Source organism: Brachyistius frenatus, unplaced genomic scaffold (assembly GCF_029030835.1).
Source record: "Brachyistius frenatus isolate BFR_SWC_R1_liver_20210118 unplaced genomic scaffold, ASM2903083v1 Contig_283, whole genome shotgun sequence".
NCBI lineage: Eukaryota > Metazoa > Chordata > Actinopteri > Embiotocidae > Brachyistius > Brachyistius frenatus.
In genome coordinates, this window is record NW_027210882.1 from 210,090 (window position 1) to 224,897 (window position 14,808).

At 45.9% G+C, this 14,808-nt stretch overlaps 2 protein-coding genes across 2 annotated transcripts; both read right to left on the reverse strand.

Moving 5' to 3' along the window:
- Positions 1 to 9: 9 nt before the first annotated feature.
- On the reverse strand, positions 10 to 7,522 carry chadlb (chondroadherin-like b). Its single transcript, XM_069722185.1, has 11 exons — positions 7,452 to 7,522; positions 5,215 to 5,379; positions 4,872 to 5,066; positions 4,609 to 4,764; positions 4,377 to 4,522; positions 3,143 to 3,424; positions 2,846 to 3,065; positions 1,863 to 2,136; positions 1,353 to 1,765; positions 1,097 to 1,263; positions 10 to 922 (listed from the first exon to the last, which is right to left on the reverse strand). Exons 2-11 carry the CDS (start codon positions 5,377 to 5,379, stop codon positions 613 to 615), a joined length of 2,328 nt encoding a protein of 775 aa, XP_069578286.1. The 5' UTR covers positions 7,452 to 7,522; the 3' UTR covers positions 10 to 612.
- A 380-nt stretch (positions 7,523 to 7,902) lies between these two features.
- rangap1b (Ran GTPase activating protein 1b) lies at positions 7,903 to 14,750 on the reverse strand. Its single transcript, XM_069722229.1, has 16 exons — positions 14,601 to 14,750; positions 14,118 to 14,234; positions 13,864 to 13,991; positions 13,588 to 13,647; positions 13,227 to 13,406; positions 12,994 to 13,128; positions 12,686 to 12,844; positions 12,474 to 12,587; positions 12,289 to 12,388; positions 11,959 to 12,043; positions 11,441 to 11,603; positions 11,191 to 11,274; positions 10,590 to 10,692; positions 10,233 to 10,321; positions 9,452 to 9,573; positions 7,903 to 9,015 (listed from the first exon to the last, which is right to left on the reverse strand). The coding sequence occupies exons 2-16, from the start codon at positions 14,227 to 14,229 to the stop codon at positions 8,931 to 8,933; spliced, it is 1,719 nt and encodes a 572-aa protein (XP_069578330.1). The 5' UTR covers positions 14,230 to 14,234; positions 14,601 to 14,750; the 3' UTR covers positions 7,903 to 8,930.
- Positions 14,751 to 14,808: the final 58 nt, after the last annotated feature.

A 14,808-nucleotide genomic window follows, 5' to 3' on the forward strand; every position in this document is an offset into this window, starting at 1 on the left:
TCAACCAAGTGTTTGTTATGTTTTATTTTTTTTCCTCTTTTATATCCAAATGTTTTCTCTTGTAAACATGCCATCAATGATTATAAAAAAATAAAAAAAAAAATACTGTTTCCTAGGTTTACTGCTTTAATGAAGTCTTTATAAATGGGACTAGATGTTGTCATGTAGTGGTTACAGATATCTGACATGAAGACTAAAATTCAATCATTTCTGATCAAATAACAGCAGTGCTGGCTTATGACATCGACTTCATTTACCTCTTTAAAGATAACAATTTTAACTAGAGCTTGGTCTAACTAGTTTTATGTAGCTGGGAATGTAACTGTAAAATCTCTGACCTCATTCAACAGTTGAGTGATTAGACAGCAAGAGGAAATGCGGTAAACAACTGGCCTATAAACGGTGTGAATGAAAACGGACTGGCTGGAGGTGTAAAATACAGCACAGCCTCTGCAGCTAGGTTTTTTTTAAATTTTATAGCTGGCACATGTTACAGTTTTTATGACGAGAGAGTCGATTCGATGTTAAACTCAAAATCTTTGTCGGTTTCCTGGACGCTCTGGTCTCCAAACTTCAGAACAGAATCCAGATGCAACACCAAAGGCAGCAGATTTAAGCCATGCTGGGTTTCTTTGTGGTTTTGGTGGTTTTCTTCGCGGCTGCCTGTTTCGTGTTTGGACTCTTGCGAAGTTTGGATTTGGCTTTGATCATTTTGACCTGCCGCAGGCCGTTGAGGTGCATTGGTTTGGGTTTGTTGGCCTTCGGCGCCTTTCCCGGCTTCGGGGTGACCATCGGAGCGGCGGGGAGACTCTCTCCTCCAGGACAGGACCTGAAAACGTGGACATCCTTGACCCTTCGACCCCTCAGTTCGGGGGGATTGGCGCAGGTGGCTCGTACCTTGAGGTTAACTTTCTCGATCCATCTAGATGAAGAAGGGAAGATGCAGTTATTTAAATAAAACGCCCAGACACTAAATAAGTGGCTTTAAGTGGCACAATTTTCCAACGTCATTCTTATAAACTGGTTTTGTCCCTTTTAAGGAACATTTTGAAGCTGTTAAACCTCAGTCATGACTACACTCATTGTGCTGTCTTACAGACGTAGTGGCAGCAGAGGGCAGTCACACATCAGAGGGTTGTCAGCCAGGTTGATGACCTCCAGAGAGGTGAGCAGGTGGAAGTCGGGCACCTCCTCCAGCTGGTTGCCCTCCAGGAACAGGCTCCTCAGCCCTGGACCCAGACCTGCCAAGGAGTTCTGCGACATCTGGAGAGAGACAGATAACGTCAGACGTCAGGTTTGAGGAGAAAGATTGATGTTATGGATGAAAATAGATTTTTATGTTGCCCACTCACTTTCTCCAGTCCCATGTTATCCAGATACAACTCCTTCAGTGTCCTCTCCAGCGGCTGGAAAGCGTTCGGTCCCACCCAGCGGATTGAGTTTCCAGACAGCCTGAGGTCCCTGAGGTTCCCCGCCTTGCTCAGCGCTTCAGAGGGAACCTCCCTCAGCTTGTTTCCGCCCAGGTGGAGCGTATCCAGATCGTTGGCCTGGTCCAGAGCCCGGGGCGACACGTGCTCGATGGCGTTGCCGGTGAGGTAGAGGGCTCGGAGCCCCTCGGCCCCCGTCATGATCCCCGGCTCCAGCTTGGTGATGGCGTTGTTCTCCAGGTGAAGTGCCAGCAGACTCGGCAACAGTTTGAAGGCTGCTTTGGGGAAACCGCTGAAGCGGTTCTTCTCCAGGTGGAGGTAAGTCAGCTGAGGCAGACCTGTGGATTCAGATGGCAGAAACTGAATTAGGCTTTTGTTTAACCAGTAAAGGAAGTCAGAATGCTGTTGACTAATTCAATTTTGGCTGTAAAGAACCTTTAAAGGCGTCGGGGCTGAGGGAAGTGAAGTCATTCTCGGACAGGTACAGGTATATGAGTCCCTTCATCCCGCTGAAGGCCCCTCCCTCCACCTCCACGATCTTGCAGCGCTGCAGGTGCAGGGACACGACCTGGCCGACGCCGGGGAAGCTGTTGCTAGGGATGTAGTGGAAGTGGTTGCCGCGCAGGTCCAGGAGACGAGTGGCGGGAGAGAAACCCCGAGGCACTTTGGTGTGGCCGCGGTTTTCACACGAAGAGTGGTGCGTCTCCGCCTGCCGACAGAGGGGGAACGGACATGTAGTGGACGAAGGGGACAGAGACACACGGCTAAACCTAAACACCGAACCTGACAAACTTAACTGATGTCACCTGTGTGCAAACAACACCACTGCTCTAGAATGTATCTGATAATAGCCGCTGTTTGTAGTTTATACATTTTAGCAAATTACTCAAGAAAATCATGAACATAAACAAATCCAATGCAGACTTAAAATACAAACCACTTTACAAACGTGCAATAAATAACTACAGCAGCGAGCAGCCAAGTGCTACCTTGGTTTGTTCGTGTGGGGGTGGGGGTGTGCAGGACAATTACGTCTCACATGTCACCATTTTTACTATCAACTGTGGGAAAATGTGAAGATATGCACATCCGAGCCCTCACCACTGACCTTACAGTTACTGGGCAACCTGCTCTACTGTCGGAGCCACAGACAGAAGTTCATTAACATTTAATGATATTGAAAGTAGTCTGGAAGTCTTTCTACTTCTACTGATTCTAGTTTCAAGACATGCAGCTTTTACAGACTTAAATCTAATTGTTAGATTATTTGACTTTGTTAGATCCACAATTTTTGCAGTGTAACGTCTAACTCGATAAGAAATGAGTGTCAGTACATGAAAAAAAAAAAATAGTACATTATAACCAATATCCCTTTTTTTTTTTTAATCCAACCGGTCCTCATCACATACTTCCCTCACCTCACAGACGCAATTGGCGGGACACTTGACCTTGTTCTCAGGCTCCTGGGTGGGCGGTGGCGTGATCCTGGTTGCTTCCTCGAACTCGGCCTTCAGCATGGCCTCCTGGCTCTGACAGCGCAGCTCTGGAGGGTGAACCGCCTCCAGGTTCTCTCCCGAGAGGTGGGCCGGTCCTCCACACGTCCCCATCAGCTTCACCTTCCCCCGGATTGCCCACTCTCTGCAATGGAGCACAAAAGAGAAGATCAAAGTGGGGACGTGGCTGTCGGTACGTCATCCTCAAAGGTCTGCTTGTACCTGAGTGGACGCAGGTAGCAGTTGCAGTAGATGGGGTTCCCGGCCAGGTTGAGGCGGGCCAGCTTGGGTGAGGCTTCAGAGAAGGGCTGGACAACGCGCAGCTGGTTGTGGCTGATGTCCAGGTGCGTGAGGCTGGGGGATTTGGACACAGCCGTGTTGGCCAGGTCCTGCAGGGACATGTGGTCCAGGAAGAGGTGGGTCAGCTTGGTCATGGACACCGCCTCCTCTCCCAGGTACGTCATGGGGTTGTAGCTCAGATCCAGACGGGTCACCTCTGTCAGTCTGGACACAGTGAACACACGGACACGATACGACACGACAGGTCCGTCTGTGAGTTGAACTCCCTCGTGTGGCTTTTTCAAAAGTTATGAGGGTTTTGTTTTTATCTTTTGGACACACTAATATCTTACAGCTTGTTTCATCGTTGACAATTAAAGGAGGCAGAGCATGAAGAACTTCAAAACAATGTCAAATCTAACAAAATTATAGATGTTGCAGCCACTTTCCATTTTAGAATGAAGAGACATAAAATACAAAAGTTAAAATTAAACTAACATTAACAAACTATATGACACGTATAACTTTTAAAACATTTCTGTTATGAATTTAGACTAAAGTCAAGGAGGAAACATTACCTGGTAGAAATAACGTTTTATCACTAATATCAATGTAGCTCCATATGTTATGTGTTTCTGACATGAGTCTTATTGACTAATTGATTGTGAAATACAGGCCGCACCTTTAAATGTTTCAGATGCAGCTATTTCTTTTCAATGGCTGAACATAAGTGCATCTCCCCTCCCAGAGTTCAGTATTCTGGCCGTCGCCATCTTTCTATTTTGGAGTAAGAAGTGACCATATTTGGACGACTGGGGAGGAGCGAGAGGTGGATCTGATTCTACCTGATTGGAAAATCAACCTGACTGCACCACAGGCCTGTCAATCAAACAGACATGCCCCAAAACATACCTCTCTGAGGCCCAATATCTAATTAATGATGGGATTATTTTCAGATGGACTGCCAGAAAAATAAGAAGTGACTTTAGTGAATGACACCGTTATGACTTGTGTAAAACATGTATTGACTTTGTATTTCATTAGAGAAAGTGAATGGTCGTTTGTGGAGTCAGAGCCTTTTTCAGAGCAACAGCCACATTGGCCTCACGTTTAAGACCTGGAAGCTACGTCCACTTTTATATTTAATCTTTGGTCCCACCTCACCAAGTGTCCTTACCGAGTCATGGTCTCAGTGGGGAAGAACTGCAGCTCGTTGTGGTCCAGACTGAGTCGGGTGAGCGTGAACAGACCGGCGAAGGCCTCGGTGTCCAGGTAGTTTAGAGAGTTGTGACTGAGACGAAGCCACTTGATGTTCTGCAAGCCCTGAAAGGAGCAGAGGTCGGCTATTTAAATCCTGGTCCGAAGCCGTTTTTGCAGTTCTTTTTGAGCAGGATGTTGGGTTTGTGTACCTGGAAGGCCAGGTTGGGGATGTAGACCAGCTGGTTGTGCGTGAGGGAGAGCAGGTTGAGGAAGCCCAGCTGAGTGAAAGCTCCAGGCCTGATCTCTTCCACGCGGTTACGGTCGATCATGAGCTGCTTCAGCGAGGACAGACCATCGAATGACTCCTGCACTCACAAAACCAAACTTTTGTGTGAATAAAGGCAGAGCGCAATGATGAGGTGACGGGAGAATTGAGGTGGTTGTGAAAACTGGATGTGGAGTTTGTGGTCACCTGGTAGAGGATATCAATGTTGTTGTTGGCCAGGTTGAGGAAGACGAGGCGGCCGAGTCCGCGGAAAGCCCCCTCCTTCACCCTGCGGATGTTACAGCGCTGCAGCAACAGGTGAGTCAGGTAGGGAGTGTGTTTAAAAGCCCCGTTGGGAAGTTCCTGGATGTCATTACCTCGAAGATCCAGTTTCACTGTGATCTATAGAGCATGGAGATTAACACATTAGATTGAGGACGAGGAGTAGCACAGAAAAATGTAGCCTTGTGGTTATAATTCTTTAACATGGTCATCATAGTTTGTATTTGGTTGATATAAGGCTTAAAAGGATATGGCAGAAATGTTAAACCTCATCGACAGTAGGAGGAACTTGGGTGAGGTTCTTGTTGACGCAGGTCACAGTGAGCTGGATCTGATCACAGATGCATTGCTGTGGACATTGTGCTGTGTGCGCTGCAGGGATGCAGAGGAGCAGCAGGACCCACAGGGTGTCAGGAAGGAGCTGGGAGTTCATCTGATGGGAAATAACACCAGTTAACTCAGTCTCACTTCTACCTGTGGAGGTAAGTCACGGTTAATAGTCTTGGGCCCGGGACCCCGGGACACGGTAGATTTTATAGATCTGAGGAACCTTAGTAGACCCGTTATTGATTCTTGAATTCATTTATGTGACCCTGAACCTGCCTTTAGTTACCAGTACTGCTACTGTAGGTCTAAACTGCTGATGGAACTCCAATGATGCACTGAGCTCTTCCACTCTCCGTGCATTCATAAGCCTCTAATGCATGTCAATAACTTTGTGTTCCTTTCTGCAGGTGTCTCTGGCTCTGCACGTTTCTGATCTGTAGTTAATGGCCCCATCAACCAGCCCAGTCTTTGTTGTTTTTCCATGCTGCTCTTGTCTCTCTTCGCTCTCCCCTTATGCCATGCTTGCTCATGTGCACTGAGTGTGGCGGTCCTCAACTGGTGTGGTCACACGCGTTCTGCGGTTGTAAGGCCGGATGAATGTACTGCCAGATTCTTGAAAACAACGTACGAGATGACTTAAGGTAATGAAAAGAACATTCATACATGCTGTTTAATTGCCTGATGTAGCACTCTTGTCAGGTGGAGGGATTATCTCGGCAAAGATACGACAAATTTTCATGAATTTGTGAACAAAATTTGAGTGAAATAAAACTTTTCTGTGCATAGAAAAAGTCTTAGATCTTTTACTTTAACGAAATTTTAAGCAAAAACAAAATAGTTTATATCTTAATAGAGTGTATAGTATTATATCAGTTACAGGGACAATTGTCTGCCAAATTACTTCTCTTGTTTTAATTTATTGAGAATACATTTGTACATTTAAATGCATGACTTACACTCAAGTGTTTTTACAGTATAGTGTAGAATTGATCATTTTCCACAACTGCAAGAGGCCACCACTTCCAAAACCATGCAGCTTCTGGTTCGGTGAAGTTATATGACAGGACGTATTATATTCTGAGTTAGTCTCAATTCTATACGAGAAGAAAAAAAGGTGTGTGTCATATTGATTTATTTTTCCTCTCCAAAGCTTAGTATGACAAAAGAAGTCTCCATCATTCTGTACTTTTGGGGATTAGTGCCATTTGGTCAGATTGGTCTGCTCTAGTCTTCACTGGAATGCCTTAAAACCACATTCCCATGTCGGATCAACAGTCTTGATCCACAGGAATGGACATGAAAAGCTTTGCAGCTCCACACTCTGAAATTTTGAGTCTCAAAATGTTGACACGTGCAATGGTGCCATGCCTAAAAGCTTTCATGTCAAAAGTGTCACATCAAATCCTGTCATAGATGAACCATATGGAAACCCATGACTGCATAATTGGCCTATTCAGCGCTATCTCAAGCAGCGGAGCAAATGACTATGAAAAGCACCGATATTTAGCAGCATACTATGTTTTGTTGGTATGACCCCCGGTACAGAAAGGGGCCAAGAAACCAGAGACGGAGGAATTTCCTCCATCCGAACTATTTGTCCGCGTCCCTCTGAGGATCAACAGTCCAAACCGCAGAGGAGCAGCCGCACCGGCCGCGCACAAAGACGCAGTGTCTTTCCCTGCCGGTGTTGTGCCAAAACGCGTTTCCCAATGAAAAAAACGTGTGTCCTCTGGCCAGGGACGGTGAGAAGACTGTTTTTAAGCGGCTCTGAATACGTTCACCTCATTACCTGACATTACCTGGCATCACCCCCCACCCCAAACCTTCCCAAACTTACATCGTGCAGTCGTGTGCGTAGAGATGTAGTTTTTGCGCAAGTTTTGAGACAGAAACCTAGAGGGATGTGATTTGGACAAATACCAGTCGTGTATTTCTTCAATTGAGGTACATAAGTCATGAAAGTATCAAGTCATCAGCATTGTAAAAATTCAAGAAATGTTTCTTTAATTTGGCGCAAAATAAAAACAAAAAACATTGTTGGATATTTGACGAATAGATATGCAACTTTCAATTTAGATTTTCGGTGTTACTGTTAGAATCGCGTGAATAGCTAAATGTAGGACAAATCCTTCCATTTGGTTATCTAGTCATAGGAATGGATTAGACGCACGGACTCACCGTGGTTCGGTCGTGGTTCCGTCCAGCTGCAGGTCGTTACTGGCCGCTGACTCTCTCACGGACTCTGCAGCTCTCTCTCACCCCCCACCCCCTCCCGACTGTCCCCCATCCAAAACAAACTCCGTTTATCCCCTTCATCCACGACGACTCCCTCCTGACGCGCACACCTCCACCTCCCACCACTGGACTGTGCACACTGCTGCGCTCAGCCTGTTAAAGGAATAGTTCACCCCGAAAATATAAAGTTATTCTCGCCTTTTTCTACTTGCAGCTCACTCAGACAAGTGTTTACAGCATTATCTGGTTATGGTCACCTGTTTTCTTCACCAAAGTTGTCTATCTGAGGATGACTAGTAACTAACTTGGTACCGCTGCTGAACACACACACGCGCGCACACACAGACACACAGTATATACACATACATAGATTGAGTCAATCTTGTCAGATGAGTTACATTTAAGACACAATATTTAGTACAAAATAACAACGGATCAGGTAAACGAACATCTTGACTGAATAAATGCACTTGTTCATAGTCTATTTGTTATTCAGATTATCGGAAGGTTATTACAGTATATTCCGTTTCCCATCACCAACACACAAACAGCTACATGAGGTAATACACACAAAATGAATTTGTGCAACACAAAGTCAAATAAGAACATTTTTTTTGCCCCCAATAAAACAGCAGATAAACGGTATTTTGGTCCCCTGAGCCCTGCAGTGCTACAGCTGATCACAGTGCAGGTCGGTGTGTGTGTGTGTGTGTGTGTGTTACTCCTCTGATTTGTCTGGACTTTCTAAGCAGTGGCAACATGGTGATTGTAACTGGACAGCCTGCAAGACGATCAAGTCTTCTCTGTATTTTGGACTAATTTATTTAGATTTATAGATTTATTGTAATCACCGTTTCTGTCTCAGCATTCCTTGACCACATTTAGAGAGCAACAAATATCAGTGCGTGTGAGATGCAGGTCTCCAGTTACAGCAGGTCTGGAGTTGCGTGTTCTGTCACACTTTGCCAAACTACCAGATTAATTAACCTGTAAAGAAATTTCATGTTTATCCCAACATGTCCGTAGATGTGCAGGGACTCTTGTCTGAAATACATGTATTGTTTTGTCATTGCTTAACAGCAAATTTCCAAACTGAATGCAGATATTTCAAAAGGTGCCAGAATGATGTTGTCCAATGTTAACTCTACTTTTTCTTCTCCCACACATGGCGAACTGATATTTACTTCTATATAATTTTTTTTAATTATTATTTTCTATCTATTTTCTATAAAAAAATATAAGTCACAAGCAAAAGTAGAAAAATAAAACTTAAGACATTGTGGACAGTCTTTTGTCCTGCCTTCATAAAATGCACAAATGAGGAGCGGACATCAGTGGTTGTCCTTTTGTTCAAGTGGGAGGCAGCAGTGTCAGTCCAGTGTGTGTCTGCGTGTCTGCGTTGGCATCGGCTGATCGCTGCGATCAGTGTTGGTCGTGGCACATCTTCTCCAGAGCAGAGCTCAGCCTCTCGCTGGCGCTGCTGCAGGACTTCAAGGCTTCACTGTTCCTGCAGATTCACACACAAATACAAAGTGTAAGAATAAAATCTTGTTCTCGTAACATGTTCAACACCAGATTTACGCTTTTATTTCGGCTGTCCAGTCTCCCTTCTTGATCATAACTTGGGTTGGTACCGATACCACGACTTTGATAGCAGTTTCTGAACGTTTTGTTTTTTTGTTTTTTTGAGACCTCCTTGATAAAATCCATTTTGTGAAAAAGATAATTACACATTACTGTACAAATCTTTAGTGTTCATGCGGTTTAGAGGGGGAGAGTGTAACCCAGCTTATTTTCTGATGCCACAATTAACAAATATCCCCTAAATGCCTCATATTGAAACTATCGTGAGAAGCTACAATTTATAAACATTTTGTCTCCGAGTTTAGATGAAAGAAACTTAATGGGAGTCAGAGATTTGTGAAGATGAAAAATGGTCCTACTTGGACAGGAAGGTGTGAAGCAGTGATGCGTGGTGCTGGGGGAAGTATTCCTGCTGCACAGCATGTTCCAAACACAGCAGCTGACCTGGGACCAGCAACGCCTTTTTCATTTTCCCCTCTCCCTGAAAAACACAACAGAAAAATAAATAAACTGACACCGACTGAATTGATATAAAGTTACATGCTCCGTTTCAACTGACATACTTCCCTTAGTACACGAACAAATAGTGATCTCAGACGTTGGGAAAATGTTTTTATTTATTTTGAGAGGGTAGTTTTGTCTCAAAGATTTTGTGCGTCAGGCTAAACAGAAAACAGAGCCTCGATCACTTCAGCTGTATATTTGTCTGAAGATGATTCAGGTTTCAGAAAATCGGCATTTCATGTTGCTACTACTGCCGACATGTGCGGGAGGCTATAATTCAAGTAATTTGCAACGATTCCCGTGACCAGCGGCCAAACATGCAGCGCCTGTGTTGCCCTGCGTTTGGTGACCCATCAGATTATTCTTACCCGAACCACCTCACTCCTCATGTCTCAGCCTAACCAACACCGCAGGCCACCGAGTCTGACGGGTCATCATGTACGCTGCATGACCAGTTTTGTGTGGTATACCGAGTGGAAGTGAACGGTTCTATACATAACAGGAGCGTTCGAGTGGATGGGAGATTAGCTGCTACAACACTCGTGTGGATGGAGCTCTTTTTTTCCTTTCAAAACGGTGTAAACGCGGCCGTAGATGAGAGAGGGGGGGGTTATGGGTACTGCAGCAGTTCTGTACCTTGAGGAGTCCCATCATGATGAGCAGTGTGGAGAGGAAGCAGTATGACTGGAGGGCAGGACCAGAGAGCAGCTTCTTCAATACTGCATCTGTGGGACACGGTGATACAGGTCATTTAAATGAGGCAGCCGGTAGCTCTGACACCGATCACATCACCGTGTGCAGAAAGAAAGAGATCCAGCAGCCGCGCTTTTCAATTATTAGAAGAAAATACAACAGCAAAACACTGATGTTTGTTTGCAGTAGTACGAAGGTATCCTCCCGAATATGCAGCCACCTCTGTGAACTACATTGGAGATGGACTGTCTGCAGATGCTCCAAGTCAAAAAAGGTGAGTACAAGTGTCATTTTACTCACCAATAGTTTCTAGAACGGCAGTATTGACTTCCAGATCTTCGGCGTACAAGGAGCCAATTTTCAAAAAGACATCAGCAGCCTTGTGTGGCTCGGCTGCGTCGACCTGAAGAGAACAGAGAAGTAGATCAGCAGCAGCTTCTTACACCCAGTTGGTGCACGAATTCTACACCTGAACGAGCACACTGAGAAGACGGCATGTTGTGATGGCACTTTGGTTCTCCTTCGTGACGAGGCTCCTGCTCAGCATGTTGAAACCGAGCGAGTATTTCGCCCTCATCAACACAATCGTTGCTCCCCGCCTCCCCTGCGTGCTGGACTTCTTTCTCAAAATGAAGTTCAAGCCAATGAGTCGCTGTTTTGACACCGTGAAGAAGATCCAGCTCAAATCAAAGATATCGCTTGATTGTTTTTTTACAGAACGGAGCTTCCACGGTGCGTTCAAAGTGTTTCAGGAGAGCTGCACACAAAGGGACGACTTTGAAGGACTTGGCGGCCTGATATCAAATCAGGAGCGTTTTTTGTTGTCGTTATAGCTGCAAACTCTGAACTCTCTGATGGCACCTCGTACATCAACAACATGATGGAGGCACTTTCTTCTCACCTGTTGCTGCAGGCTCGTCCTCATCTCCCCCAGCTGAAGAAGCTTCTCTGCAGACGGGCAGCTGAGGAAAGACATGATCTCTGCCTGTGGACGGACACAAAGACGCAGTCAGAGCCACCGAGAGAGCCTTTTCTTTTCCTGGTTTGTGCAACGTGCTGATGGCACGGCACTCGACGTTTGAGTAGAAATGAACAAACAGAAGCACATCGATGTGAAACGGGACAGTGACATTAGTTTAGTTTGGGCTTACTGAGCTCTCGGGTTTTGCAGGACCGTCGTCAATTCTATTTAGTCCGTTTTCCTTCACAATGTCACCGTACTCCTCGTTCTCGTCTTGACAGTCATCACTGGCGTCATCTTCGTCGTCATCATCATCTTCCTCATCCTCGTCATCAGGTTCGCCTTCATCATCGCTGTAGTGAAGTCAAACAAATACAATTTTAGATTTACGCGTCCATATGCGTGTGCAGTTCATTAAAAAATAAAAGTAGCTTCAGGAAATATTCAATTGATTAAACTTAAGCCCAACTGATACCGATTTTATCAGCTGATATTGGCCTGTCAAAGATATATTAGTAGCAGCATATATGTTGGCTGATATAAAAACATTTTTTTTGCAAAACATTAAGGCAGAAAAAGGTGCATGAGGTAAGTTAGAATTATCTTTTTTTTTTAGTTATCTATAATAATTATTGTACATTTTTTACTCCCTAATGTTGCTATCGGCCTCAAATATCCAGTATCAGTCGTCTCGAACACAAAAACGACCTGAGTGATGCCAGCATGTCTCCTTTGTCCATGTGCTCCATCGTCTCTCTCAAAGCCTCACAGCCCTCCTCTCCCAGACAGTTACCTGTTAAAGTCACATTCGACAGACATTTTAACCTCTAATAACCATGTCTTATTTCATATAATAACGTTATTTCACTTTCAGGTTTAAAAAAAACACTTGGGCTAAAATTTTCCAATATTTTCATGATAATTAACACTTTTCCAAGAACATTTTAGCAGCTTCCTAATTCCACAACTTCCGCAGTATTTCCAACTCCGCTGCCTCTTTCTGCAAACACAGCAGATCCAGTTCCACAGTGAGCGTACCGTTCAGATCCACTTTCTCCATGTGAGGTTTGTCCACGATGGCCTGAGCCACCACCAGCGCCGCTGCCTCCGTGATCTCACCAAATGACAGGTTGATCTCCTGAAGACGACGGCAACATAACACAGCAGTGTAAAATACGCTGACGAGGGAGTAGACACGGAGAGACAGTTGACAGCGAACTGACCTGGAGGATCGGCAGTCCTTCTCTCAGGACTGCAGCGAGGGCGATGGCTCCCTCGGAGCGGACCAGACAGTCGCCGAAGTTGATCACCTGGACGTTCCGAAGGTGTCGCAGAGCCTGGACGGCCAACGGGAGGAAAAGAAAGGACGTGTTTAACGCACTGGAAACGGCTCCTCTCTGCTCGCAGGAAATTTCTGACGATAAACAGGCCTCACCTGTGCCATGGCCAGCGTTCCCTTCTTGGTGAAGGTGTTGTCGTTGAGGTTGAGGACCCGCAGCTCTGGATTGTGTCGCATGCCTGAAGCTAACGCCATCACACCTGCGTAGTTTATTCCATTCTGGGGCATGTGGACCTCCTCCAGGCTGCCAATCAGCTTCCGTAGAAAAGCAGAGAGAAAGCTTACAGTCGCCCGAGGCTGCATCTTCAAATGTTTTGTCTGACCAGGCGGTTGGGATTCTTGATAAGGTGCAAGACACATCTTATTAAGAAAAGCCAGTCCCTTTGATGATGAGTGTTTTCTACCTGAAAGGCCTTAGCCAGGGCACGAGCTCCCTCATTTTCCAGGCGGTTCCTCCCTGCGACGAACACTCTCAGTCTGAACGGAGCTCCGAGAGCCGACGACTGTCTGTGGCAATCCATCAGAGCTTCAGCCAGGATCTACATCGACCGGAGGAGCACCGTCACCGTTTGCACCGAAATACAATTCCATACTAACAACACTGTTTTGAGCCAGTTCTGCTTTTCCGCCGGCTCACCTTTCCTCCCCCGATCCCCATGCCACAATTGTTGAGCCGCAGCTCCCTGAGGGTGTGACAGGAGGGGCTCTTCAGCAGCTGCTCGATCCCCTTCACGCCGTCGGGTCCGAAGGCGTTATCGCTCAGGTCCAGCTCAGTCAGCCTGGCCTCGGCTCTCATTAACGCACTGCCCAGGGACCTCTGATGAGAGCATAAAAAGAGAACATGTGCATTAAAAAATATATATATATATCCGCGAGACCGGGCGTGTGTGAACACATCAAAACACTGAAATACAAGGAAATAGAGAGGACATCAAAGACGATCCATTACAAAACGGCTCCATGAAACAAAACTGCGAGCCAGTGGCTGCGTTTCTCACCAGAGCTGTTGGGATTTCAGAGCGCAGCCTCCCGGTGAACATGTCGCTCCAATAGCATCTCTGAGAGACAAAGAGTTGTTAACCGGATGAAAACAGAGAGAAGTGGTGTTGCTTTTCTCTTCCTGTTTTGGTAACATTTGCTTGTGATGCATTTGATTTTTACTTCAATATGAAAAAAGTCAAACAAGTCTCTAATGTCACTGGAATAACAACATTATGAATCCTTCCCACGGATCATTTGAGCTTTACTTGGAAAGGAAACTATGGTCGGAGTACCTGCAGCAGGTCTTTGCTCTCCAGAGCCTTGGCGATGGTTTGGGCCGCCTCCACTCCCACGGTGTTTCCTTCGAGGCGCAGAGCTCTCAGACCCCGGTGCTGTTCGATCTCGCGGACCAGCTCCTCCGCTGAAAGCACAGAGGGGAAGATGATCGAGTGTGAGGAGAGGACGGGGAGAGGTCCTCCTGATGTCAACAATAACACTGGTGCAAAAGAAAGGAAAGCGATGCCCTCTCGGCTGCCCAGGATCTCACCTGATTCTGCGTTGTCCAGCTTCAGTCCCAGGCCTTTATAGCTCAGCTCCCCGTCCCCAACATGAGTCTTGGAGAGGGCTTCAGCCAGCTGTGCGATGTCATCTGAGGCCATATTGACTGTGTGGAGACATCCAGATGTCAGACAATACATATATATATATATATATATACATATACAAGAGCTATTCAGGATACAAATAGGCAGAAGTTCAACAGTATAACGGAAACCGACTAAAAATGTCCAGTGACGGTTGATGAGCTCCACTTGAAACACCAGAAGAGAACAAGAACCGACAGCAGTCCTGTTAGCTGTTTAGCTCCATCAGTGCTAACTACTAGTAACGAGCGACATGAACAACGCTGACATCAACTACAACTGGCTGTTAGTCCGACGTTCAGAGGTGAACTCTCGAGTCTATTTCCCATTTGTTCAGTTCAAAAGTTCTCATTAAAAGACAGACAACTGTTCGTTATGAAACTTACCACAAATCCCGCTTTCTGAGGAAGTGATAGTGAACACACGCTTCTCCTTCCGTGCAGCGCGCCGGTTGCTCAACCGAGTGACGTCACGAGGTTTCTTGTTCGTGGAGTCTGTCCACGTCCGTTACAATTCGTGTACAGGTGCGTTAGCGCCACCTGCTGGTAGACAGACAGACAGACAGACAGACAGATAGATAGACAGACAGACAGA